At 38.1% G+C, this 26,611-nt stretch overlaps 1 protein-coding gene across 3 annotated transcripts in view; it reads right to left on the bottom strand.

The window, feature by feature from the left end:
• The window catches only part of TRIM33 (tripartite motif containing 33), a 172,519-nt gene that overhangs the window by 144,861 nt on the left and 1,047 nt on the right, over nucleotides 1-26,611 (bottom strand). The window contains exon 1 of one of the 3 annotated variants that reach the window (XM_069090304.1): nucleotides 26,330-26,442. The exons of the other annotated variants lie outside the window; for them this stretch is intronic. Within the exon in view, the coding sequence (XP_068946405.1) occupies nucleotides 26,330-26,429 (100 nt within the window). The 5' untranslated portion in view covers nucleotides 26,430-26,442. Of the gene's footprint in view, nucleotides 1-26,329; nucleotides 26,443-26,611 lie in introns of those variants that run through there. 3 annotated transcript variants of the gene reach the window in all.

Genomic DNA, 26,611 nt, shown 5'->3' with positions numbered 1-26,611 from the left:
TAGGGCCTCAGACACTTAACACAAAAACTAGCCGTGTGACCTTGGGCAAGTCACTTAACCCCAATCGTCCTCCAAAAAGAAAGAAAAAAATTTAATAGAATCAGCATTAATATAACCTTTAAATTTAGTCATGAAATATATAAGACCTCATAGCCCTTGTAGAAAATTTATACAATAAACTAATAACATTAGCTGTTCCTAAAAACAATAATGCTAATAAAACTAATCTTATACATCAAAGAGAATATTTCTTCATGAGTTTAAGTCCTAATTACTCTAAACAAACAAACAAAAAATTCCCACTTGAGCTACCATCTGTCCCAGAGGTTTTAGTCACAGAACCATTATATAGGCCTCCCGGCAAGGATATCATGAAGCCCACAAAAACCCTCCCATGGGATATTCTTCCTACCAATTACACATCAAACATCTGGTTCCCAACAGGGGTAAAAGCTGCCACCACCTGGCCTATGCTAGCCTATCACCAACATTAATTTTTTTCAATTACATTTCCTTTTCACTCTCTAGAAAAGCTGGGCTGTTCTCTCCTACAAAGAAAACTAGCCATAGGCAAATAAAAATGTCTAAATTTAAATTTTTTTATTACCACAATATTCTTATTAATAAAAAATTTTGTGATGTTAAATAAGAACAGCCAAAAAGAACTTAATAAAAATTTAAAACAAGAAATGCAGTTCACACCACTGTGCTAAATTTGAAAAATATCTATTTTTAGCCAAAAGTTATAAACTTACAAGTAGGTTCAATTACTCGCATTCTGAGGATAGTCCAGAAACAAAGCTAATCCAAAATGACAAATAATCAAAAGATCCCTTTACACTGAACATGAGATTAATATGTTTACATGTATATAACACAATGACAGATAAACATTTAGAGCACTGATAGAAATGAAATATAAATAAGCCCAGGGTAAGATCTACATACTAAGTAGATTATTACATGAAAAGCCTGTGAAAGAACACAGAAGTTTTTCAGGACAAGGAGGGTTGATCCCAACATTTGGGATAAAATAATGAAATCAAACTAATGTATAAAAAAGCTGTGTAAATTATCAAATGTTAGCATGCCAATAACTACATCCAAAGCCTTCCACTTTACTATTCTAACTTTATCCCACTCTACTCACCCTTCCACATTTGTTCCAGTCAAACTGGATTATTCACCATTCCTCACTCACCTAATTCTATATCTTGACTTATAGTTTTTCCTACATCTGAAGTCTATTATATTCTATCTATCCTTCAAAACTCAATGCAAAATCACTTCCTTAATTATTCTCAATAGCTCAAAATTGAAATTATCTTTGCCTCCTCAGACATCACATAACACTCTTACTTTGGTGTATCTTTTTTATTATTAATACAGTGTAAAGTTCATGAGGATAGAAATGGGTGTCACTAATCTTTCTGTCATCTACAATGCGTAGGAACGGTAATATAGTAAGTAAATAAAGTAATAACACAAGTAAGTTAGACCTGTCAGATCTATGGATAAGAGAAGAATTTATGACCAAACAAAAGTTTGAGTGTTACAGAATATAAAACAGATAATTTTTATCACATTAAATTTGAAAGTTTTTGCACAAACAAAACCAATGCAGCCAAGATTAGAAGGAAAGCAGGAAATTGGGGGGAAATTTTTTATAACAAGTTTCTCTAATAAAGGCTTCATTTTTCAAATATATATGGAATTAAGTCAAGTTTATGAAACTAAGGGCCATTCCCCAATTGATAAATGGTCAAAGAATATGAACAGGCAGCTTCCAGAAGAAGAAATCAAAGTTATCTAAAGTCATATGAAAAAATAGTCATTACTGATTAGAGAAATGCTGGTTAAAACACCTATCATATTGGTTAATATGACAAAAGCAAAATAACAAATGTTGGAAGGTATGTGGAAAAACAGAGACACTACTGCACTGTTGGTGGAGTTGTAAACTGATCCAACCATTCTGCAGAGTAATTTTGACATTTAAATTTAAAAATTTAATTTATAGGCCCAAAGGACTATAAAACTCTGTACACATCCTCTTCTCCCAGCAATACCTTTAGGTCTATATCCCAAAGAAATCAAATAAAAAGGAAAAGAACCTATATTACAAAAACATTTATAGTTCTTTTTATGTTGGCAAAGAATTGGAAACTGAGGGGGATGCCCCTCAATTGAAAAATGGTTAAACAAGTTGTGGCACATGCTTGTGATAGAATATTATCGTGCTATAAGAAGTGACGAGAAGCGCGGTTTCAGAAAGGAAGGCTTCTATGAACTGATGCTGAGTTAAGGAGAGCCACAAGAACAATGCACATACATTGCACAATGGTTTACTGTGAAAAACTGAGCTACTCCGATCCATATAATGATCCAAGACAACTCCTAAGGTCTTATTTACAAAAAATGCTATCCATCTCCAGAGAAAGAATCGATGAGTCTGAATACAGACAAACACATTTTCCTCACTTTGTGTTTGTCTTTTTTTAGTAATATGGCTAATATGGAAATGTTTTGCATGATTTCATAAGTATAATTGATATCATATTTCTTGCCTTCCCAATGAGTGGGGAAAAGGTTAGAAGGGAGGTAGAGAATTCAGAAGTCAAAATTTTTTTAAATGAACATTAAAATAAATAATAAATTTCAAGTTTAAAAAATGGACAGTCAGAAGAAATGCCTTCAATGAAGCTACTCATGTATTTATAGAGCACCTTAAAGTATGCAAAACACTTTACACATTATTTCTTTTGAGCCACACAACAACCCTGGTAAGTAGGTACAAAAGACACTATTGTGCCTTTTATTACAAATGGGGAAACTAAGGTTCAGAGAAAGGTGAAGTTACTCACCCATGATTATACAGCTGGTAAGGAATGGAAACAGAATACAGATGCAGGTTATTCCTGACTCCAAGTCTAGCTTTCTTTCCACTATATCAGGTTCTTCTCAAGGGTCACAATATTAATACACAGGGGTAATTCACAGTAAAATAATTCAATACTGAGGAGTGGTAAAGAAGATGGAGGACAGCTAATTAAGTCAATAACCTTATTGCTAAGCTCAGTATTTTTTTAAAGAAGGAAATCATCTTATAGATGATAACCAACTAAATAAATATCCAGATATACACATTCACACACAGAAGAGCCTAGAACTAGGAGTACTATGCTGATCAAATTAGTTATTTTGCTAACATATAGAAGAAGTGACCGTGTCCCACAACTTTACAAACTTCTGAAGTATGTAAAAAAAAAAAGTTGCAATATCTGTCTGGTCATTGTCACCTCCATTATCAAATTTCTGCTATTTCTAAATGTCATGCCTAATATTTGACATTTTCCCATCTCTTCTTCTCTGTTTTCCTTCTTCCCTGCCTTGCTTGCCTGTGTTTTTCCCCCCATCTCCTAGGTCTCTTTGCATTTGCACAGAAATACAGGCCTTTTATAGAGGTCACCAGACAACCAGCCCTCTTCATCAAAATAGCAAATAAATCACACAAGTTAGGTGTATCTTTCAGTATTCTCAGCAATTCTCCTTATTTTTAAAAGATTTAAGTTTTATTAATGTTTTTTTGGTTTTACATCAGTGATTTCTGGATTTATCTCACACCCATCATCACAATAAAATTTCCTTTATAATAGCAAACAAAGAAATTGGGGAAAAAACAAACAAACCAAGTGACACAGAGGGAGTATGGTGCAGTGAACAGGGTACTAGATTTGGAGTCAGAAGGGCTGAATATAAGTCAAGGCTCTGCAATTTTTCGGTGAGACCTTGGGTCACTCTAGAACTCAGTTTTCCACATTTAAAAAATGAAGTTATTAAGGAGAAAATAACATGCACACTCAATTGGGTATGGAAATCTATCTTACCCTACAGGGAAGTAGGTGGGAAGGGGAAAAGGAGTGGTGGTGGTGATGACAGAATGGAGGGCAGATTGGGGAGGGGGCAACCAGAAGCAAATATTTTTGAGGAGGGATAGGGTCAAAGGAAAGAACAGAATAAACGGGGGTTGGGGACAGGATAGGATGAAAGGAAATATAGTTAGTCTTTCACAACATGACTATTATGAGAATTTTTGAGAATTTTTTTTTTGGACGGGGGAAGGCAGGGCAATTGGGGTTAAGTGACTTGCCCAAGGTCACAGGCCTATTAAGTGTTAAGCGTCTGAGGCCGGATTTAAACTCAGGTCCTCCTGACTCCAGTGCTGGTGCTCTATTCACTGTGCCACCTAGCTGCCCCACCATAACTATTATGGAAGTGTTTTTGCATGACTATGCATGTATAACCTAAATCGAATTGCTTACCTTCTCAATGAGAGTGGGTGAGGAGGGAGGAACTCAAGTTTTAAAAACGAATGTTAAAAATTGTTTTTACAGGTAACTGGGAAATAAGATACACAGGCAATGGAATATAGAAATCTATCTTATCCTGAAGGAAAATAGAAAGGAAAGGGGATAAGAAAAAAAGGGATAAGAACGATAGAAGGAAGAGCAGACTGGAGGAAGGGGTAATCAGAAGCAAAACACTTTTGAGGAGGGACAGGGTGAAAGAGGAGAGAGAATAGAATAAACGGGGTTAGGAAGAACAGGATGGAGGAAATATAGTAGGCAATATTAACTGTGAAACAAACTTTTGAAGCAAGTTTCTCTCATAAAGGCCTCATTCTCTAACATATAGAGAACTGTGACAAATTTATAAAAAATAAGAGCCATTTCCCAATTGATAAATGACCAAACGATATAATCAGTTTTCAGATGAAATAATTAAAGCTATCTATAGCTATATGAAAAAATATTCTAACTCACTACTGATTGGAGAAATGCAAGTTAAAACAATTCTGAGGTACTATCTCATACCTATTAGATTAGATAATAGGACAGAAAAGGTAAATGACAACTGTTGAAGGGAATATGGGAAAATGATACATTAATGTACTGCTGTCAGAGTTATGAACTGAATCACTCTATAGAGCAATTTGGAATTATGTCTAAAAGGCTATATAAAACCATGCATACCCTTTGACAACAATACCACTGGTAGGTCTGCATCCCAAAAAGAGTAAAAAAAAAATGAGAAGGAAAAGGACCTATATGTACAAAAATATCTATCTATGTGTATATTTCTTTTGGGACTACAAGTATTTTGTGTGCTTTTCATTTTATCATTCCTGCCTTTCAGTGTTTCGTCATTATTTTTGAGAGAGCTTCTTAATAACTGATAAAAATTGCTTGATAATTGAGAGAATTAGTGATTGAGCTGATAAAGAACCTTCCTTACACACACACCAATTTTACAGTTAAGGAAACAAAGGCAGATAGAGTTTAAGTGACTTGCCCAGGGTGACACTACTTAAGTGTGGTCAAATTTGAATTCTAGTCTTTCTGACTCCAGGTCCAGTGATCTATCCACTGTACCAATTCAATTGTTTTAGTCTTGTCCTCCTCTTACTAGCCACATTTGTAGTTTTTTCAATGAAGATATATCCCAGCTCTTTTCTAGGGGTAAAGAAGGAGAAATTAAGGGGACACACCTTAATTGGGGAATGGCTGAATAATTTGTGATATGAAATTATGATAGAATATTATTGTACTATAAGAAATGATGAGCAAGATGCTCTCAGAAAAACTTGGAAAGACTTACATGGTTGATAAAAAGCTAAATGTAATGGGTACAAGATAACACAAATACTGTAAGATGATCAGCTGTGAATGACTTAGCTATTCTCAGCAATACAACAATCCATGACAACTCTGAAGGGTTTAAGATGAAAAATGCTATCCATCCTCAGAGAAAGAATTGATGGTGTCTGAATACAGACTGAAACAACTTTGGGGTTTTTTTCTCCACTTTATTTTTCTGGGGGGGTTTTTTGTCTACGTTTTCTTTCACAACTTGACTATTATGGATATGTTTTGCATAATTACAACATATATAACCTATATGGAACTGCTTCCCTTCTCAATAAGGGTGGGTGGAAAGGGAGAAAGGAAGAAAATTTAGAACTCAAAGTTTTAAAAACAAATGTTAAAAATTGTTTTTACATGTGACTGGGCAAAAATTAAATACTAAATAAATACCCCCCAAAATCAAGCTATTAGACTCAAAGGTGACTTCCAGCTTTAAATGCTATAATTGTGACCATATCAAATAGCAACTGCTCCCAACAATATATACAATATTTTGTACCAAGTCTCTCACTGCTCTAAGGAGTGGAAGAAGATACTTTTCCTCATCTCTTCTCTGTGGCCATGACTGTCATTATCATACAAGCTGTGTTTACTCTTATTAGGTATCTGACAGCTGTTTTATCCCTGCTAAAGAGATTTCCTACAATCTGAATAAAGTCTGATTTAATTCCTGTGAAGCTTTCAATTACAATATTGGGGGGGGGGGGGGGGGGGGGGAAAGGAGTATGAAAGAAAACTTTATCAACTCAATCACTAATTCTCAATTACCAAGAAAATTTTATCAATTATTAAGTCCTCTCAAAAATAAGCACAAAACACCAAAAGGCAGGAATGATTAAAAGAGAAGTAGACAAAATACCTGTAGTTCCAAAAGAAAACCTCCATTCTGAGATTTAATAACCTAATATTTAGGAATGGTATTTAGCATTAAGCATGGTTTAGCAATAAACATTGTAAGGAGCAAATATCTACATTCCCCTGCCAACATGAATACTGAAAAAATACAAAATATGAAAAATCAAACTTAAAAATAGCAATGTTAAATATAAATGGCTTGATTTTCTCTGGAAAGAAAAAATTTAGGAATTTTTAAAACTCCAACCATATCATCTATAGAAAATATACACAATGTAGAATGAGAGAATTCCAATTAAAACTGGTCTTTCCAAGTGAAAGACCTGTCTAAACATTTACCCTACTACAGCTAGATCAAGAAAAACTAGAATTTCACTGATAAATAACAAAGCTAAATTCAAACTAGCAAGCATCAAGAGATAAACAAAGATATATGTACCAAAATATTCACAGCAGCACTTCTGGAATAGCAAAGTAGTATCAAAATAGATGCTCACTGCCTGGAGAATGGCTATACTACTACACTGGGATATTATAAATGGGTGCAAATTGTGACTTAAAATGTGATAGGTTGTGTGATATCATTTCCAAAAGTCAACCTGTTTTTCTCAAATTTTCATCAAGGAAGCATGTGTAGATTATTCTCTTTAAAATTTTACATAGATGTAGAAGGTGGTAGCTAGGTGGCACAGTAGAAAGAGTGTGAGACCTGGAGTAAAGAACCAAGTTCAAACCCCACCTCAGACACTTATTAGCTGTGTCACCCTGGGCCAGTCACTTAACCATGTTTGCCTAAGTTTCTTCTCAGTAAAAGGAACTGGAAGAAGGAAATGGCAAATCACTCAAGCATCTTTGCTGAGAAAACTCCAAATGTGGCCATGAAGAGTAGGACATTTGTTACTAAAACTGAGTAACAAATGGTGAACACTGGGCCTGGAGTCAGAAAGACTGGAATTCAAATTTGACCTCAAACACTTAAGTTGTGTGATCCTGGGCAAGTCACTTAACCTCTGTCTCTGTTTCCTCAATTGTAAAATGGGAATAATAATAGCAGTTACCTCTCAGGGTTGTTTTAAGGATGAAAAGTAATATTAGTAAAGTGGACAAAGTGCCTGACTATAAAGTAGGCACTATGTAGATGCTAGCGATTATTATAGTAATAAACAAAAACATAATTTGAGAAAGTGACTATTCATCATTGAGCTGAGCCAATATAACGATATTACTTAAATTTATAAATGCAGTACAAAACCAATTAAACCTGAGAAGGTAGAAGCTTCACATACTATCCTTGTCCTCCACCCTGCTTCTCCTCATCTGAACTATGACCCTCCACACTCCATCTCCAGAATCCACGGTCCCATTTACAGAAGTTCTCTACTCATTTTTGGGACTGCCACACTGCAATTACCTGGCCCACTACATCTAAATATGCCAGTTCCAGACCACCTGTCAGCCTCCAAGTCAAACTCCCTGTCACTGTCCAGGTAACTACAATTCCACTTTACCTCCTGCTTTGTAATCAAATCAATAACACTACCGCTTCTAATAATAAGGCCGTATCATTTGACTCCTCTAATAGATCAAGCATCAGTCCTGAGTGAACCCCGGTTTTAGCCCAAGGGGGCCCCGACCAGCAACAGCTGCTGGAGCAGATCTCACCACAGGAAATCACCAGCAGCTTTAGTGGTTTCCAGACTTCTCAATCCACAAATGGCCAAAGACAGAGTAAAAGGTCAGTGTGGAACTTTGTTGGGAACAAGGGGAGTGCACTCTGGCTGCTGCCCCCCAAGCAATAGAGAAGGCATGATGGCTGCAGCCGCTGCCATGTGGCTGCTTCCAGTGCTCCTGGCCTGCAGACTGTGGGGGGACCAAGCGACCATTCAGGGGAAATCACTTTTGCTTTGACCTGCTGTAATGGGAATGCAAATTTGGAAGATCTTCCCTGCCCCTAGGCTAAAGTGCACCTGGAGCCTGGGGTGGGAGGCTTGTTTTTCAGTAAATACTTTTTGATTGGCCAGTGGGTCAATAAGGTTGTTACATTCTCTGAGCCAGGAGAAGGCTATAAAAGCCCTGATGTGAGGCTTTGTTTTGGGGGCTCACTTTGAGAAGTGTTCTGTGATTTGATCTGTATTCTGAAAAGCCGTTGTCCAAAGCCCCGCCCTCCCCCCCACCCCCGCTTTGAAAAACCCAGATGTTGACTGGGTATGGATGTAATGGTTGGACAGTTTGGATATCTGTCTACTTGATGTCTCTGTCTTGATAATTATGCCTGTATACTTTGAAGTTCGGGGTGCTGACCTTTTCTCCTGAACAAGGTAAACGATATATGTCTGACTGATTAAAGTAAGCTTGTTAACCCATTTTGAGTTGCTTTCCTTTAACAAAGCAGAGCCAAGAACCTGGGTGAGCAGCCACCCTGAGCACGCTTGGGGTGCTTGCTGCTACACCTGTCTGGATCCAGATCACGGTCTTGGGTGGTGGTGCTTGGGTGTGTGATCAGTGCGCCAGAACATGTGGGGATCATAGAGAGGGCACCCATCTAATAGCTCCAGCAGCTGCGAAAACTCCAGCAATTTGGGATATAGCTCTCTCTATTCTGGGAGTAGAATTCTGCTGTGGCAAAGAGCTCAAAAGTCAAGTAATTGGCTGCTAATATGAGCAAGCAACAGAAGCACAAACAGAGGATAGAATCCTTTTGGGGGGCAAAAAGGATCAAGGCATGGAGTGGAAGACATCAAAGTCAGAACTCCTGTTATCAAAAGGCTCCAAGAAAAATATCAATTGAGTACAAGCCGTGGAAGAGGCTCAAGAATGATTCTGAAAATCAAGTAAGAGAAATGGAGGAAAAATTGGGAAGAGAAATGAGAATGATGCAAGAAAATCATGAAAATTGAGTCAAAAGCCTGCTAAAGGAGACCCAAAAATACACTGAAGAAAATAACACCTTAAAAAATAGACTAACTCAAATGACAAAAGAGGCCCAAAAAGCCAATTAAAATAATGCTTTAAAAAGCTGAATTTGCCAGATGTAAAATGAATTTCAAAAAGTCACTGAAGAGAATAACTCATTCCAAATTAGACTGGAGCAACTGGAAGCTAATGACTTTATGAGAAATCAAGATACTATAAAATAGATCCAAACAAATGAAAAAATAGTAGGCAATGTAAAATATCTCACTGGAAAAGCCACTGACCTGGAAAATAGATCCAGAAAAGATAATTTAAAAATTACCGGTCTACCTGAAAGCCATGATCAAAAAAAGTCTAGACACCATCTTTCAAGAAATCATCAAGCAAAATTGCCTTGATATTCTAGAACCAGAGGGCAAAGTAGAAATTGAAAGAATTCACCTCTCACCTCTTGAAAAAGGTCCCAAAAAGAAAACTCCTAAGGAATATTATAGCCAAGTTCCAGAGTTCCCAAGTCAAGGAGAAAATACTGCAAGCAGTCAAGAAGAAACCATTTGAGTATTGTGGAAACACAATCAGGATAACACAAGACCTAGCAGCTTCTCCATTAGGATCAAAGGGCTTGGAATGATATTCCAGAGGTCAAAGGAGCTAAGACTAAAACCAAGAATATACCCTGCAAAACTGAGCATAATGCTACAGGTAAAAATATGGTCATTCAATGAAACAGAGGACTTTCAAGCATTCTTGATGGAAAAAACTGAGCTGAACAGAAAATCTAACTTTCAAATACAAGATGCAAGAGAAGCACGAGAGGGTAAACAGGAAAAAGAAATCATAAGGAACTTATTAAAGTAGGACTATTTATATTCCTACATAGAAAAAAGACAATTGGAACTCATAAGACATTTCTCAGTATGAGGACAGCTGAAGGGAATACATGTATGTATAGGAGTGTAGCAGCAAGCACCCTGGCATCCCTAGGGTGGCTGCTCACACAGGTTCTTGGATCTGCTTTGATAAAGGAAAGCAACTCAAAATGGGTTAACAAGCTTACTTTAATCAGTCAAACATATATCGTTTACCTCATTCAGGGGAAAAAGGTCAGCACCCTGAACTTCAAAGTATACAGGCAGAATTATCAAGACAGAAACAGATCAAGGAGACAGCTTTCCAAATTGTCCAACCATTACATCCATACCAAATCAACATCTGTGTTTCAACATCTGTGTTTTTCAAAGCCGGGGGGGGGGGACTCTGGACAACAGCTTCCCAGAATCCAGACCAAATCACAGAACACTTCTCAAAGTGAGCCCCAAAACAAAGCTACACATCAAGGCTTATATAGCCTTCTCCTGGCTCAGAGAATGTAACAACCTTATTGACTCACTGGCCAATCAAGAAAATCAAGAAGTATCTACTGAAAAACAAGCCTCCCACCCCAGGCTCCAGGTGCACTTTAGCCTAGGGGCTGGGAAGATCTTTAAATTTACATTCCCATTACAAGGAGGATGTATGTGTATATAAATATATATGTTTATATATATATATGTAACTACACATGTACAATCTGTATTGAATTGCTTATTTTCCCAGTGGGGACGGGTGAGAAGGAAAGAAGGGAAAAATATCTGGAACTCAAAAGTTTTAAAAACAAACGTTTAAAAATTGGTTTTTTACATGCAACTGGAAAATAAGACATATAGGTACTGGGATATAGAAACCCATCTTGCCCTACTAGAAAGTTAGGTGGGTGAAGAGGGAAGATATAAGAGAGAACAGATCAGGGAGAGGGATATTCAGTAGGCTTGCTATTTTGAGGTAGGGGTAGAGGAAAGACAGGGAGAAAAAAATTGTAACTCAAAATCTTGTGGAAATGAATGTTGAAAACTAAAATAAATTAAAAATTTGGAAATGATAGCTTGTAAATGGAAAGAAAAACAATCACAAATGCATGCTGTGAAATTACCAGGAGTGGGGGACCTACAGGTGTATAACACTGCAGAAGAGACTTTTCCAATATATTTATTAATTTTATTGAATCTTTTCCTCTTTTTAGTTATTATAATGGATAACAAAGAATATCTGGAAAGGATGGGAAAGGGACACAATGGAACATGTTGTTTATAAAAAACAAAAGATAATAAAAATCCAATTTAAAACAAGTAACAGATAACCAACGAAATGCCATGCATGCCCCAATGGCACTCAATATTCAATTTCAAGAGATTTAGAAGGTATACAGTGTGAAAACGGAATAGTTAATAACTTTACTAACCACTTTTATTTACTTGAGTTCCCTTACTATCCAGAGGAGGCTGGACTGAACTGGGAATCAGAATAAGCCAATCAGTAAGCAGAATGAGCATCCCTTAAGCTTTACATACAAGAGATCCTTTGTAATTCTCTGAGTGAACCCAAAATCATCCTGCTGTGTCAGCAACCACAAAACTGGGATTAAAATTGCACAGACATCCTGAGTCAGGGGTCCTTTCTTGTTTTATAATCTGTGCAGCCTAACCCCAAAGTGAGTTCAGTTCCAGCTGTAGCTTCACATGCATGCATGCCTGCTTAGAAATAAAAACATGCATACAACCTAATTGTTTGTCTTTCTTAAACAGAACCTGGAGGTTGACAACAGCCCTATGGACAAGCTTTCTCCTTTCACCATTGCAATCCCACCCCACCCTGCCCATCAGGTGAAAAATCATGTCAAAGTTTGACTGGATTCAATTCTTCACTGTTCCAAGTATCAACATAAAGGAGATGAAGACACCATCAAAATATCCAAAATAACCATTTTAATTGTAAGGCTATATTATGTTTTATTTAGGGGGGCTTGCTATTTGTATTTGTTGAGATGTTTAAGTTTACCCAAAAAAAACCTCATTTTTCAAAAAGTTGATCCTTGAGGAAAAAGTTATATTTTTTTTCTAAAAGTAAATAAGCTTCTGTAATGGCAAGCAAAGAAGTAGTTAACACCTTGTTTCAGCTATTTAATTAATACAGAAGTAGTTAACACCTTGTTTCAGTTCATGATTGTATCAAGTATTAAGATCCAGAACTTGTGAATCCCACAACTTGTGAACCCCAGAACTTAAACTCCTGCAAGAGGAAGGAGAGGACCTAATGACCATATATAAGGAGATGCCCAGAGTGGAGACAGCAGAACTGAGAAGGGAACTCTTATAGTGGACAAGGAGAAAACTTGTGGCATTCCATGTTTGCCTGTTCTCTAGGTTGATGTTTGTTTGTGATACTCTGTACAGAAGCCCTGGGACCTTAATGGAAGCCCTGAAAGAGGATTTTCTGGTTTTTTGTTTACAAAAGTCCTGGAGGAGGGATTTGAAGGTCCTGGAACTGTACTGATGATTTGTATTGAGTTCTCAGACCTTGTTTGTGGGTCTGTGTTGATTTCTATGTTGATGATTTGTTGACCTCTTGGACCTTGTTTGTGGGTTGATTTCACGGGCAAATATTGATGATGGTGCCGGCAATGTGTATTGAATGTTGTTTTGGCTCTGCTAAGCTTTGTCTTCCCAGAAACAGAAATTGTGAAGGACCTGAGGTGAACTGGACACTGTGAGCTTCAATATGGAACGGGAACTGGACAAGGAATTGGATGAAGAATGGATGAAGAACTGGACATGGAGCTGGACAAAGAACTGGGAGCTGCCTGCCTTTGAACCCAGGTGACAATAGTGTAGATTCAGGCAGGAGCAGGGACCAAGGAAGAGGAACCATGGAAGCTGAAAGCCTGCCTCCAGTCAAGATGGAAAGACCTCTCCTTGGGCATTTAATGCAAACTGAGAAGATCATGATTTACTGTAGCCTAGGGGTGAAGAACTTTGACCTTTGTACTTTGTGGGCAAGAAAGAAACAAGCCTCCTTAAGAATGACTGAATTAAGGAAGTACTAAATGACTGATTTACTAAATGAATGTACTTTGTTTAAAACTAGGTGACCACTTTGGTGAAAACTATGTGGCCACTTTAGTGATAACTTGTTATAACATAATATTGTGAACGCTGTACTTTTGATTTCTGTGAATGTTTTGTCTCAGTTTGTTACTAAATAAATAGAGTTCACTATACTGTATAATCAGAACCTTGATTGCTGCTGTTCACAGCAGCAGTCCTCTGGAAAGCTGTTCGTGCTTAGCTTTACAGCTTCTATACATTCAAATATATTAAGAAACAACATCAAGATAAAATGAACTCATTAAAAGTGAGAAAATTGTAAACAGAACACAAACCTGAAAAAATGGCTTGTATATAGCTTAAAGGGATACCAACACACATGGGTCATTCGCATTTAGCCTCTCTCTTTCAAGTCTGGGGACCCATAAACCTGACTGGTGAATGTTGTTCCCCGAACACTATTTCAGGAAAGGTCAATCATAGTTTCACCTCATTTCTCATACCCTTCCATTCCCATCTACCCCACATCCAGTTTTGTGACCACGATCAAATGAACTCTGCCACAGTACCTGAAATCTATTCTCCTATCCCCTACTGTTATTGTTCAGTTGTATCTCACTCTTCCTAACCTCACGGATAAATTAATCCATGGTGTTTTCTTAGCAAAGTTACTGGAGGGGTTTTTCCATTTCCTTTTCCAGTTTTAGGCTACTATTGATTGTCCTTCATTCTGGAAGAAAACTATGACATCAGGGAGGTGATGTTATGACTTGCAAGTGAATTGAATTTAAGTGAAGCAGGGCTGTGCAAAGCCACCAGCCTCACTCTTTCCTCCTGAGTCATCTGGGTCCAGTTGCTACATATAGATCAAGACAACTGGAGATGGCCCTGGATGCAGTAGGAGACCTTGGCCTTTGTAAGCTAAGGTCTTTCCCAGGTCTCAGTTGTCTGAGGCAACACCCAGTTTTAGGCAGAGAGAAAGTGACTTGCCCAAGGTCACACAGCTAGTAAGTATCTGAGGTCATATCTGAATCCTGGTCTTTCCGATCAAACTTGGAAATAACCACTATATTGTCAGATTCAAAACCCTTTCCACCATCCCATTTTTCCATCCCATGTCACTAAGTTCCACAAAGCTTCTCTTTACCTCCCAGCACCAGTATCAGAGGCACCATGTCTATAGATTAAGCTAGGTCTTTGGCGCTTAAGTGTATGTCATAGGCTGCATCGATCTTCCTCCAAACCAGATTAGGGAAAAAAGTGAGGTCTGTATCTGTACTAATACATTATGACAAAATTTAATTATCTTCTTCAAAAAATCCAGTTCTACTAACTCTCCTATATGTATACATAATCATTCTCCTACTCATACAGAGAATCCAAAAACCTGGTCATATAACTTGTCCTGCTTTGTTCTTCATATTCAGGCAACAAGTCCCACTTTTCTTTTTTTTAGACATAGCCAATATGTTCATGTTTTGCTTGGTTTACTTATTTGAGAAAGGGGTTTTCATTGTGGTGAGTTTTAGGAGAGGAAAGTTAATGATAAAAGATGGCTCTAAAAAGGAAAGAGAGTCAATAAATCATCCTTTATGCAAAGAACATAGCAAATTGAAGGAAACAGACAAATTGGACAGTTTCAAAACTATTGCACTGAATTTGTCATATATACATATGTGTTTGTGTAAATACAAACACATTTTAAAAACAAGCTGTATGAAATAAGTTCAGTTTCATAAATAATGCTTTTTATTTTCACTGAAGGTGAAAACATTCGAGTATCCTAATGTTTGTCAAGATTATAATAAAAAATTAAAATCCCAGGGGAAAAGGGGGGGGGGAGGGCATTAGATCTGGCAATTCAAAGATCAATGGTAACTTTGGAAAGGATAGCTTCAGTTGAATGATGAGTCTGGAAACCAGACCACAAGAGTTTAAAATTGAATGAGAAGCAAGAGCGGAGGTACCTACCTAACAGATGGCCTTCTCAAGGAGTTTAGCCAAGAAAAGTAAAGAGACATATAGAACACAACAAGAATGGTTGGATCAAATGAAGATTTTTAAGGATGGGTGAAGCATGCTTATAGGCAGAAAGGAGTCAATAGATAAGGGAATACTGAACATTAGTGAAAGTGGGTATGATAATAGAGGAAATCTGCTGGAGAGGATGGGAATTGATAAAGATACATGTAGAAGGGTTTGTCTTGGAAAGGATAAGGGCTATGTCTTCAAGTTAAGGTGGAGGAGATAAGAAGAGAAAGCTGTGAGTTTTAGAGAAAGGAAGAAGAGGAATGTAAATAGCCTCAATTTTTTCAGTTAATTATGAAGAGACCTCCTCTGCTGAATGGGTTGGGAGAAGGATACATGGAAAGATTGATGCAGGGAGGATCAGCCAATCAACAGTTTCATAAGATTTTCTCGAACTTCATTTGGTAGTACACAAAGTAGAGAAAAGGATGGGGATGGTGGTACTTACATAAGTGTGGAGGGTGGGGACATATATGTTTCAACAACTTCAGGTAGACATTCTTCTCTCCCTCCTTTACTCCAACTACTGACTTCCCTGGCTTCCTTTAAGTCCCAACTAAAATCCCATCCCTTACAGGAAGCCTTCCCCAAAACCTCTTAATTCCAGTGCCTTTCTGTTAGTTATTTCTTATTTATCCTGGATATAGTTTTCTTTGTACATATTTGTTTCCATGTTGTCTCCCCTTTTAGATTATAAGCTATTTGAGGGTAGGCACTGTCTTTTGCCTCTTTTTGCATCCCTAGCCCTCAGCACAGTGTCTGGCACATAATAGGTATTTACTGAATGTTCACTAAATTGAATTGCTGACTTTGTACAATTTTCCTACCTTGGCAAAACAAGATCAGTGAAAGAACAGGAGGATAAGTAATTCAAGTATAGCAGATAATGCACATTTGAACTAATTCACTAAAGGATCAGGATAGGCAAGGAGTAAGTGCAAGGGAAGTGGGAGTAATGGCCCAGGAAGAAGAAATGGAAGTCAAAGTGAGGACAAAGAACAGAGTTAGGGGGTAATAAGACAGAGAATGATATGATGATAAAAGATTATATTCAAGTAAAGGAATTCTAGAATTCACGAACATGAAAATGGAATACTTTTGTGAGATAATAAGAACAAGGACATGACTATTCCGGTTTGTACCTGAGGTGAAGTTTGTAGCTGAAGGTGAGTACATCATCTTAATTGAGACACTGGGAAGTTAGGTTAGTTGAGTAAAAATCAATTTGCATATTAGCTATCTCTACTAGCTCTGTGTCATATTCAAAATTTGATAAGAATGCCATCATAAAGGCATACCTTTATCAAAGTCATTGATAAAAATGTGAAACAGAACAGGGTCAGGAATAGATTCCTAGAGTACTCTAATGTAATCATGTCATAGGAGATGTTCAATGGAAAGTTCAAAACAAAGGAAAGATATTCAACTCATGCAGAAATTAACAAAATTTGTCCCAGATAATTTCTAACTGTACTGATTCCAGAACACTACATAATCCACAGCAATGTTAAGGGATTGGTATGAGCGACCACACTTTAAAAAAAAAAAAATTTAATAGTTGAAAAACACATGCTGATTAGATTCTAATAGGACCATGAAAGATCGTCAATCTCCCTACAATATATCCTCTCCATGAAGGTGACTCCACAACACAACCTTAATCTTTCTCCTTACCTCCAAGTGCTGTATCTGTTGGACATTATTTATCTGCAAGACTCAGAATCATCTCAAACTTAATATATTCAAAACTGAACCCACTTTTCCCAAAACTATAAAGTTAAAAGGGTACATAATCTTCAAAGTAACATCTAAAATTAATATAAAAGCAGCATTCCAAACATTTATATTGCATTTTATCCATTTTTAAACCCAAATTAACAGTTCAAGCAGTATAAAAGTTGTGTGTACTCTCCTTAAAACAATTGTTTAATTGAAGATAGCAACTATTTCACAAAGTTCAGCTTGCTTGCACTTTAGTCTAGGGCATAACACACCTTCACATTTTGATCATAGAATCATAAGATGTAGATTTGGAAGGAACCTCAGAATCATCTAATCTGAACACTACCAAAATCACAAACTGTCTATAAAACTCACAATTTAAAAAAAAAAATCACAAACCTTCTACATAAAGACCTCCAAGGAAGGGAACTCATTATAACCAAGGGAGTCCATTACCTTTTTTTGTTGGGAAAAATTTTCCTTATATTAAACCAAAATCTTCTTCCTATAACTTCCACCCACTTATCCTAATTCTAACCTCCAAAACCAAATAGAGAAAGCCTGATCCCTTGGGGGTGACTAGGTGGTGCAGTAAATAGAGCACTGGCCCTGGAGACAGGAGGACCAGGGTTCAAATCCAGCCTCAAACACAACACAAAACTAGCCATGGGACCTTGGGCAAGTCACTTAACCCCAATTGCCCTACCTTCCCCCCTCCAAAAAGAAAAAAAAAAAGAAAAGGCCTGATCCCTTTATCCCATTACAAAGAACTAAAAATCTAGATTGCTATCATGCTCTCTTCCCTTTCTTACTTCCTAGAACTAAGGCAAGAACTGAGTTTGGGGTTTTGGTAATTTGGGGGGAGGGCAAAGCTTTTCTTAGTCTCCCTAGCATTTAGCTACTGTGATAGTAATGGAATGTGGAGATTCCCCTGTATTGGGCTTGGTTTTCAAATTGATTGTATTAAAACCCAGAGCTTGTTAATCCCACCTGTGGGATGGACTTTTTGATGTGAAAAGAAAGTCCTGAGCTGGGAGGAGCTGGTGATGTAGATTTGGAGAGACACTAGAGAGAGGCGGAAGATCTTTTTGGAAGCAGCACCTCATGGAGAGAGAGAGACTAAGAGAATTGCTGGTGGCTGCTTTGAATTGCCTTGGACTTTTGAGACCTGCCCCCTGAGCTGCCAAGGACTGAGGAGACATGGCTGTTTTGCTGGTACTTTGTCTGTCTGTTTTGATGTTGTTTTGCCAGATTTGTCCACTGGTGAAAGACTGTCCTTTTGTTGAAGAAGTCCTGGAACCTGGCTGTTCGCTAAGAAGCCCTGAGACTGTCCTGCAGACAGAGAGTGAATACTGTCCACTGGTGAGGGACAGTACTGTTGTTGCAGGGGTCTGGAGACTGTCCTGCAGACAGAGTGAATACTGTCCACTGGTGAGGGACAGTGCTATTGTTGCAGGGGTCTGGGAGCCTTTCTGTTGGTTCAGAAGCCCTGAAGAAGGATTTTCTTGTTGTATGTTTACAGAAATCCTGGGAGAGGGCTTTGCTAATGTGTTCAGGGGTTCTAGGACTGTTCTACAGACAGAGGATGAATTCATGAAGGGACTGGCAATGTATCTTATGGCCTTGCTAAGCCTTGTCTCCCCAGGAACTAAGATTGCTGAGAACTTGCCTCGTGTCAAGATGAAGAAAAGAGCTCCATTTGGGTATTAAGTGCTGTGTTTAAACTTGATGTAACTCTGGGGTAGATTCAATTGTGATCCAGGGGTGGGGAACTTTTGACCTTATGTTTGAAAACTAATCTCCATTTGAGAAGAGGGGCTTTGTGGTGGACTTAATTAAGGTATAGCCTAGGGGTGGAGAAGTATTTAGAACAGAGACTTTGTAATTGATTGAATGATTGGAAGATCCTGGGGTGGGGTAGTACTTGGAGATTATTTAATCACACTTAGTAAATGCTGTATTTGGAATGATGTCATGTTTTGATCTTCTCTGTTCTTGGTTTGTCACTAAATAAAATAGAGAGCACCTATGCTGGTATTTTGAACCTGGGAAGTTGCCTTCTTTTGGCATTACATTACAACCTCCCACTGAGGACAGCCCTGCAGGCCAGCAGGAATCCAGAGCAGCACTCTGGGAGCCCAACCCCCACGCCAAGGCTTTAGCCCCAGGGCAGGCCTGACCAGCCTGGGCTGAGGGACTCCAGATCACCAGCAGCTGTGGCCTTTTCCAGATTTATCAACACACAGATGCAAAGGACAAAGTGAGAGGTCAGTGCAGTCTGGACTTTGGGACGAGTAAGTGGGAGTATGTGGCTTTTGTCCCCGGGGCGAGAAGCCACTGAGGCACTAGCACAGCCAGCCTGCACCCTGTGGCAGCTTCAGCTCCTGGCCTGCAGAGTGTAGGGGGACCAAGCACCAGTCTGAGGGGTAATCGCTCTTGCTTTAGCCTGCTTGGATCTGGATTGCAGTCTGGGGTGTAGATTCTCGGGTGTGTGTCCAGCTTGCCAGAGTGTGTGGAGACCTCATAGAGGATACCCATCTAATACCTCTGGCAACTGAGAAAACCCCAGCGTTTGGGACCAAAGCTCCCTTGTCTGGTGGCAGAGTCCTACTGTGGCAAAAAGCCCAGGGGTCAAGTGACTGGGAGGAAACATGACCAGGCAAAGGAAACAAAGCAGACAGAAGATTCCAACATTACACTCCTATTTTGGGGACAAAAAGGAGCAAAGCATGGAACAGGAGGAAGACAGTGAAGTTAGAACTCCTGCACCAAAAGCTTCAAAGGAAAATAAGAGCTGGTTACAGGCCATAGAGGACCTTAAGAAGCAGATAGGAGAAGTGGAGGAAAAATTGGGAAGAGAAATGAGAACTATGCAAGAAAATTATGAAATGAGAGTCAACAGCCTGACTGAGGAAAATAACACTTTAAAAAACTGACTGACTCAAATGGCAAAAGAGGCTCAAAAAGGCAATGAGGAGAAGAATGCCTTAAAAAGCCAAATTTGCCAGACAGAAAAAGAATCTCAAAAGGTCAATAAGGAGAATTATGGCTTCAGAATTAGACTGGAGCAAATGGAAGCTAATGACTTTATGAGAAATCAAGATGCTGTTAAACAGATCCAAACAAATGAAAGAATAGAAAGCATTGTGAAATATCTCATGGGAAAAACCACTGACCTGGAAAATAGATCCAGGAGAGATAAATTAAAATTGTTGGACTACCTGAAAGCCATGATCAAAGATCATCCTCCAGGAAGTTCTCAAAGAAAACTGCCCTGATGTTTTAGAATCAGAGGGCAAAATAGAGGTTGAAAGAATCTACCGATCACCTCCTGAAAAAGATTCCAAAAAGAAAACTCCTAGGAATATTATAGCCAGGTTCCGGAATTTCCAGATTAAGGAGAGAGTATTACAAGCAGCCAGGAAGAAATAATTTGAATATTGTGGAAACACAATCAGGATAACCCAGGATCTGGCAGCTTCTACAATGAGGGACCGAAGGCTTGGAATATGGTATTTCCGGGGGGCAAAGGAGCTGGGATTAAAACCAAGAATCACTTACCCAGCAAAACTGAGTATCATGTTTCAGGGGAAAATATGGTAATTCAGTGGAATAGAGGACTTTCAAGCATTCTTGCTGAAAAAACCAGAGTTGAACAGAAAATCTGACATTCAGATACAAGAAGCAAGAGAAGCATGAGAAGGTAAACAGGGAAAAGAAATCACAAAGAACTTATCAAAGTTGAACTATTAACATTCCTACATGGAAAAACAGTAATTGTAACTTATGAATCTTTTCTCAGTAGTTGAAGGAAATAGAGATGTATGTGTGTGTGTATATGTCTATATATGAGGGTATATGGGAGCATATGAATACATATGTGAATGTGAATGTGTGTATATATGTTTACAGGTATATATAGATAGAGGGCATAGGACCAATTTAACAGGAAGGGATGATACTTAAAAGGTGAAATTAAGAGGTGAGAGAGGAATATAATGAGAGGAGATGGGGAGAGACAGAATGGGGTAAACTATCTCATCCAGAAGAGGCAAGGGGAAATGGGTTACACTGGAGGGGAAGAATAGGAAGGCAAAAGGGGCAATGGGTCAACCTTATTCCCATTGAATTTGGCTTGAGGAGGGAATGAAATACACACTAAATAGGGTATCTCACTCTACAGGAGAGTAGGGGGGGAAGGTGATGAGAGGAGGGATGATAGAAGGGAGGGCAAGCTGGGGGGAAGAAAGATGGAAGCACCCACCTTTGAAAAGGGACAGGATCAAAGTAGAGAATAGAACAAGTGGAAGGTGGGATAGGAGGGAGGGAAATATAGTCAGTCTTTTACAATATATCTACTATGTTATTGTTTTGCATTAGCCACACATGTACATCCTATACTCAACTGCTTATCTTCCCAGTAAGGGTGGGTGACAAGGGAGGAAGGGAATGAATCTGGAATTCAAAGTTTTAAAATCAAATATTCAAATACGTGTGTGTGTGTATATATATGTGTGTGTGTGTGTATGTGTATATATATACTATTATCAACATTACTTTACATGTAATTGGGAAATAAGATATGCAGGCACTGGGGCATAGAGATCCACTGGAAAAGTCGAAAGGGGTATGGGAGAAAATATGGGAGAGGGCAGATTGGAGGAGGGGATATCCTGTGGGACTGCTATTTTTGGGGGGTGGGCAGGGGAAAAACGGGGAGAAAATTTGTAACTCAAAATCTGGTGGAAATGAATGATGTAAATCCGAAGTTAATAAAGCATTTGAAAAAAAGAAAGAAATGTTTGGTAACCGGACAGAGGTAGAAGAAAAGCAATCACTACCTATAGCACAAATACCTAGGTTATGATTGGTGCACAAATCTAGCCCTTCATGAAATTTTGGGGGTGAAAATACTTGACCAGGATTCAATCATAGGGAAGAGTTATTTGTCAAATAATCACAGCCTGATATATGTACCCAAGTAGATTCTGGTTCCAATTAGATTTTTCTTTGGGTATGTCAAGTGCTTATCCCTGAAGTCTTTCTCTTTTGCTTGTCTTACTGCCAAGCTCTGAGATTAGGAATCCAAAATTTTCCTGTTCCTGGACAAAGGTAGACAAATCTGCTCATGCTCCAGGCCTTTGATGCATAACTCTCACCTAAGACAGTAACATACGCTGGAGACTTACCTAATCAGCACTGAGTTTATTAAAGATCAAACCTTTAAGAAAAAGAAGCAAAAGCATCATAAGTATATATTATTTCTGTACTTAAATACACAGTCTATGAAAAACTGCATTCTCTACTTCCCCACCCCAATCCCCCACAGAACTCACTTTAGGCCAACTCTATCACTATCTACACAAAATATGAGAGGAGGTAAAATTGCAAATATCTTGGAAAAGCATATGGTACTTCTGGGTTCAAGTCTTGGAGGATGGCACCTTATTCCAAAAGAAAGGTTAAAAAAGTCCTATTCACTGTACTGCCATATAAAACACCTAAATATAGGAACCCATTCTTATATTGGATTAATTGTAGCACAATTTTTTGCAAAACAAGCAATAAATATTTGCTGAAGGCAAAATATTATACTTCACTAAAGTTCATCACTCAGGAATCTACATTGAATAGTTCAAATAGCAAACATTTACACAGGTGGACATGAAAGAAGACATTTAGGATTCTAATAGCCATTTAGATATTGTTTATTCCTAATAAATGTGTTTTCTTCTATGGCTCTTATTTCAGAAATAGGATTCTAATACCCATTTAGATATTGTTTATTCCTAATAAATGTGTTTTCTTCTATGGCTCTTGTTTCAGAAATATGGCCAGAAAGCTTGAAGTTATCAACCTTGGGCAATGCCATCTACTACCTCAGTAACTAAAGTAGCTTTTCTATTTCTACTTGAAATAGTCTGAAATGTACCTTGAGTACCTCTCTTCCAGTGCTTCCCCTTCCCACACAATCCTCTAAAAATTTTTACCAAGACACTAATGAAATTAGGGAATAATGGATAATACGAGGGAAACTACATTTTGAAAATTTTAAAAATATAAGCCACTTGAGGAGCTCAAGAAGATGATGACTTGTCCAGTACTTAGCATACAACTGGTGCTTTAAAATAGATGCCTGTTGATTTGCTTAAAAGTACAGATTTAAGGTTCACAACATTGTGAAGTGGGTAATACAGATATTATTCCCATTTTACAGAGTAAACTGAGGTTCACAGAGGTTAAGAGACTCGACCATGGACACATGTGATGTCAGAGCAAAGATTTAAACCAGAGATTCCCAAACCTATCAGGCCTACCACTCCCTTAAAAAAAAAAAATTTACCCAGTGCCTCCCTGGAAATCTACTTTCTTTAGTCCTTTAACGATTTTTTTAAAAAATTGTGTCATTTCAAAAACATATATGTATTTTTTAATGATACATGCTGAATTTAATAATGTATTGTAAATCTATTGGGTTTTTCCTGCACTGAAATTCTGATGACACAATATTGCCTCACATTATCATATTGTATCATATTGTAAGTAAGTCATTACATGCACATGTTCCTGCCCATACATCCTGAACTTCCCCACAATGCACGACAGGCTTTCCTGCCAATACTTGCTTGTTAAGACCTGTCAGCAGACTTGACCACTGATGGGTTATAACTTGCATTTTGTGTGTTTATTTGGAAAATAATGTAATCACTACAACTTTAACTCTGTTACACAACAGATGAAACATGTATGAATAGCTTTTCAAAATTTTCTTCTCTTCTTTCCTTATGCTTCCACTGCCCCCTAATTTTTCTTCAATGCCCCATCCCATTGCACCTGAGGCTACTACCACCTCCCTGGATTATTCCAGCTACCCCCAACCTTAGCTCACTCAGCTCTTCTCCAATGTTCTGAATGAGTCCAACTCCATCCTTTCTTCCTACATATTCTATTTTGTAACTTTTGCCTTTGTTCATTCTGTTCCCTACACTTGGAACCTCCTTCTCCCCAATCCTACCTATTAAATACCCACCTTATCCTTCAAGTTCTAACTCAAATGTCACCTCCATGGCCATCTTCTCATCTCCCCTCGAGATAGCTGAAGGGATTTTTCTGAGCTCTGAATTCTCATAGCACTTTTTATCAACACATTCTATATTATTTGAAAGTATTATATAAAACTGAGCACTGCCTCCTATTATACAGAGATAGATCTGCCTATCTGTGTGTAGATATCTATATCTGTGTATGTACACACACACACACACACACACACACACACACAGCTTCTTGAACCAGAACCCCATCTTCTTCATCTTTGTATCCTCGGTGTCTAGCTAGCATAGTGACTTTCACAAAGTAGGTACACAATACATGTTTGCTGAATGAACAAAAGAATAAATCAATAACAGATAGGCTCTACATTGCATTCCAGTTCATCCATGCTCTCTTACTCAAAACCCTCTGTGACCAAAGTGTGCTCAAAAAGGTTGACCTAAGGTAAGGGGAAGAGACTATAGTCCTCAAAAAAAAGCTAAATGAGCTACCAGAATATTGAACCTCAGACCTTGGCCTTATTTTCAACATGGTGCTCTTAATGGAAATGAGCTAACCAGTCAAATATACCTTTTTTTCTTTTTCACAAGGCAATGAATCACAAGATTTTTCAAAGCTCCAATCTTCAGCTGAAAGTTTATATGCTTTAAATATATGTAAATTTTATTGCTTGTGCTTCAATTGGATTGCAAAAAAAAATGTATAGGCACATATATGGAATAGAGATGCATACAAGTACAAATTCACTTCAACAAAAACACTGTATTCCTGTTACTACTGAGGTCTGACAATCTAATCCAATAAACATTTATCAAGTGTCTGCTGGGAGATGCGAAGTTTATAAGCTCTTCATGGAATTTATGATCTACAGATATGTGACATATACACAGATGACTATAATGCAAAAAAAACACAACAAAAAAACGTCCAAAAACACAAGTACAGTAGAGATATGCAAAACAAATTCTATGAGATTGTCATAGCATCTACAGCAGCCTTGGACTTAGTAAAACCTGGATTCAAATCGCACTCCAGACTCACATTAATTAGGTGGCAAGATAAGTGACTTAACCTTAAAGGCATTCTTTAATCATCTGTAAATAGGGATAATAGCACCTACCTTAAAGGGTGGTTATGTGTATCAAATGAGATAAAAACAAAAAATACTTAAAAGTCAGCTAGTATTATTATTAAGGGAAATATTATCTTGGGTCTTCCAAATATTATGACACTAGGGAGTTAAGACTGTCCCTGTGGAACAGGAAAAGTAAAACAGGAAAGTAAATTGTGATTTGACTGGAGAGTAAATAAGGTATTGGCCTTGAAAAGAGAAGGCAAAAGGACAAAAGTGTACATGTATTAAAGTTTTTACTTTGCAACATTCAGATTCTGGCCATTTATTTATTCAAATAGTGTAAACTTCTACTGTGCAAAGAAGTGTGTACAGGTTGTTAAAAAATTTAAGCTTAAAATGTAACATGAAAGAAAACATGAACATTAACTATAAGACAAAATATGAATCAACTATTCTTAAAGATAGTGGTTCTGAAGCAAGGCCAATTACATAGAGTAATAGGAATTGTTTTTGACAAGTCTGAGTTACTTCTCCTATTTTATGACCCAAATACAGAAAAAAAAAAAAAACGGTAGAGACTGATACTATTCCTCATCTTCAGCCAAAAAAGTTTCTAAGGGTCAATTTCCTCACTCTTGGTACTCCAATACCATACGTCAAACAACCAAATTTTGTATGATTTTCGAAATCTCCCCACCAAATAAGGGCTCCCCTGAGAACTTTTCAAACATCACAAACAATGAACTTTCTCCTCCCCAATAATCAGGCTATCTATATATATATATATATCTATATATATATATATATAGATATATATATATATGTAGATATACACATAGACTCCATTTCCACCCCTCCATAACCTCCCAGTGCAGTGTTTTCTCTAACATCTAAAACGCTCCATTCTCTGTCTTTTATAACCAACCTTCTTGGAGCACGTGCCATATTTACTCATCTAAACCTAGACCCTGCCCCACTTCAATTTCTCATACCGCTTTGCCCCAATATTTTGAGGGGCCACTTTTCAAGTCCACTCCCCCCAAACACCTTTCACAGACCTAACCCTCTATTTCTTCCAAATACCACTTGGCTCCGGTCTCCTCTCGACACCTCTGGCTGCCTCCGAATCCAGTCCCCAAACCTCCCATCTCTCCCCATAAAACCCTCTAGGTCTTCTGGTCCCTCCCTCCAGCCCTCTCCAAGGCCCTCCTCTCTTAGACCCCGCCCCATCCTCTTCGCAGGGCCCTCCTCCTCCATAGTTCCCCCCCAAACCTTCTTAAGGCCCCCTTTTCCTTCCACCCGTCACTCGGCTCTTGCCCCCCCAAACAACTCAACCCCTC

This window comes from Petaurus breviceps, unplaced genomic scaffold, assembly GCF_028583685.1.
Source record: "Petaurus breviceps papuanus isolate PSGF00001 unplaced genomic scaffold, PetGlider_PUasm1.0 186, whole genome shotgun sequence".
Classification (NCBI taxonomy): Eukaryota; Metazoa; Chordata; class Mammalia; order Diprotodontia; family Petauridae; genus Petaurus; species Petaurus breviceps.
The sequence above is the reverse complement of the archived record's forward strand: the minus strand, read 5'-3'. Positions and strand labels throughout refer to the sequence as shown.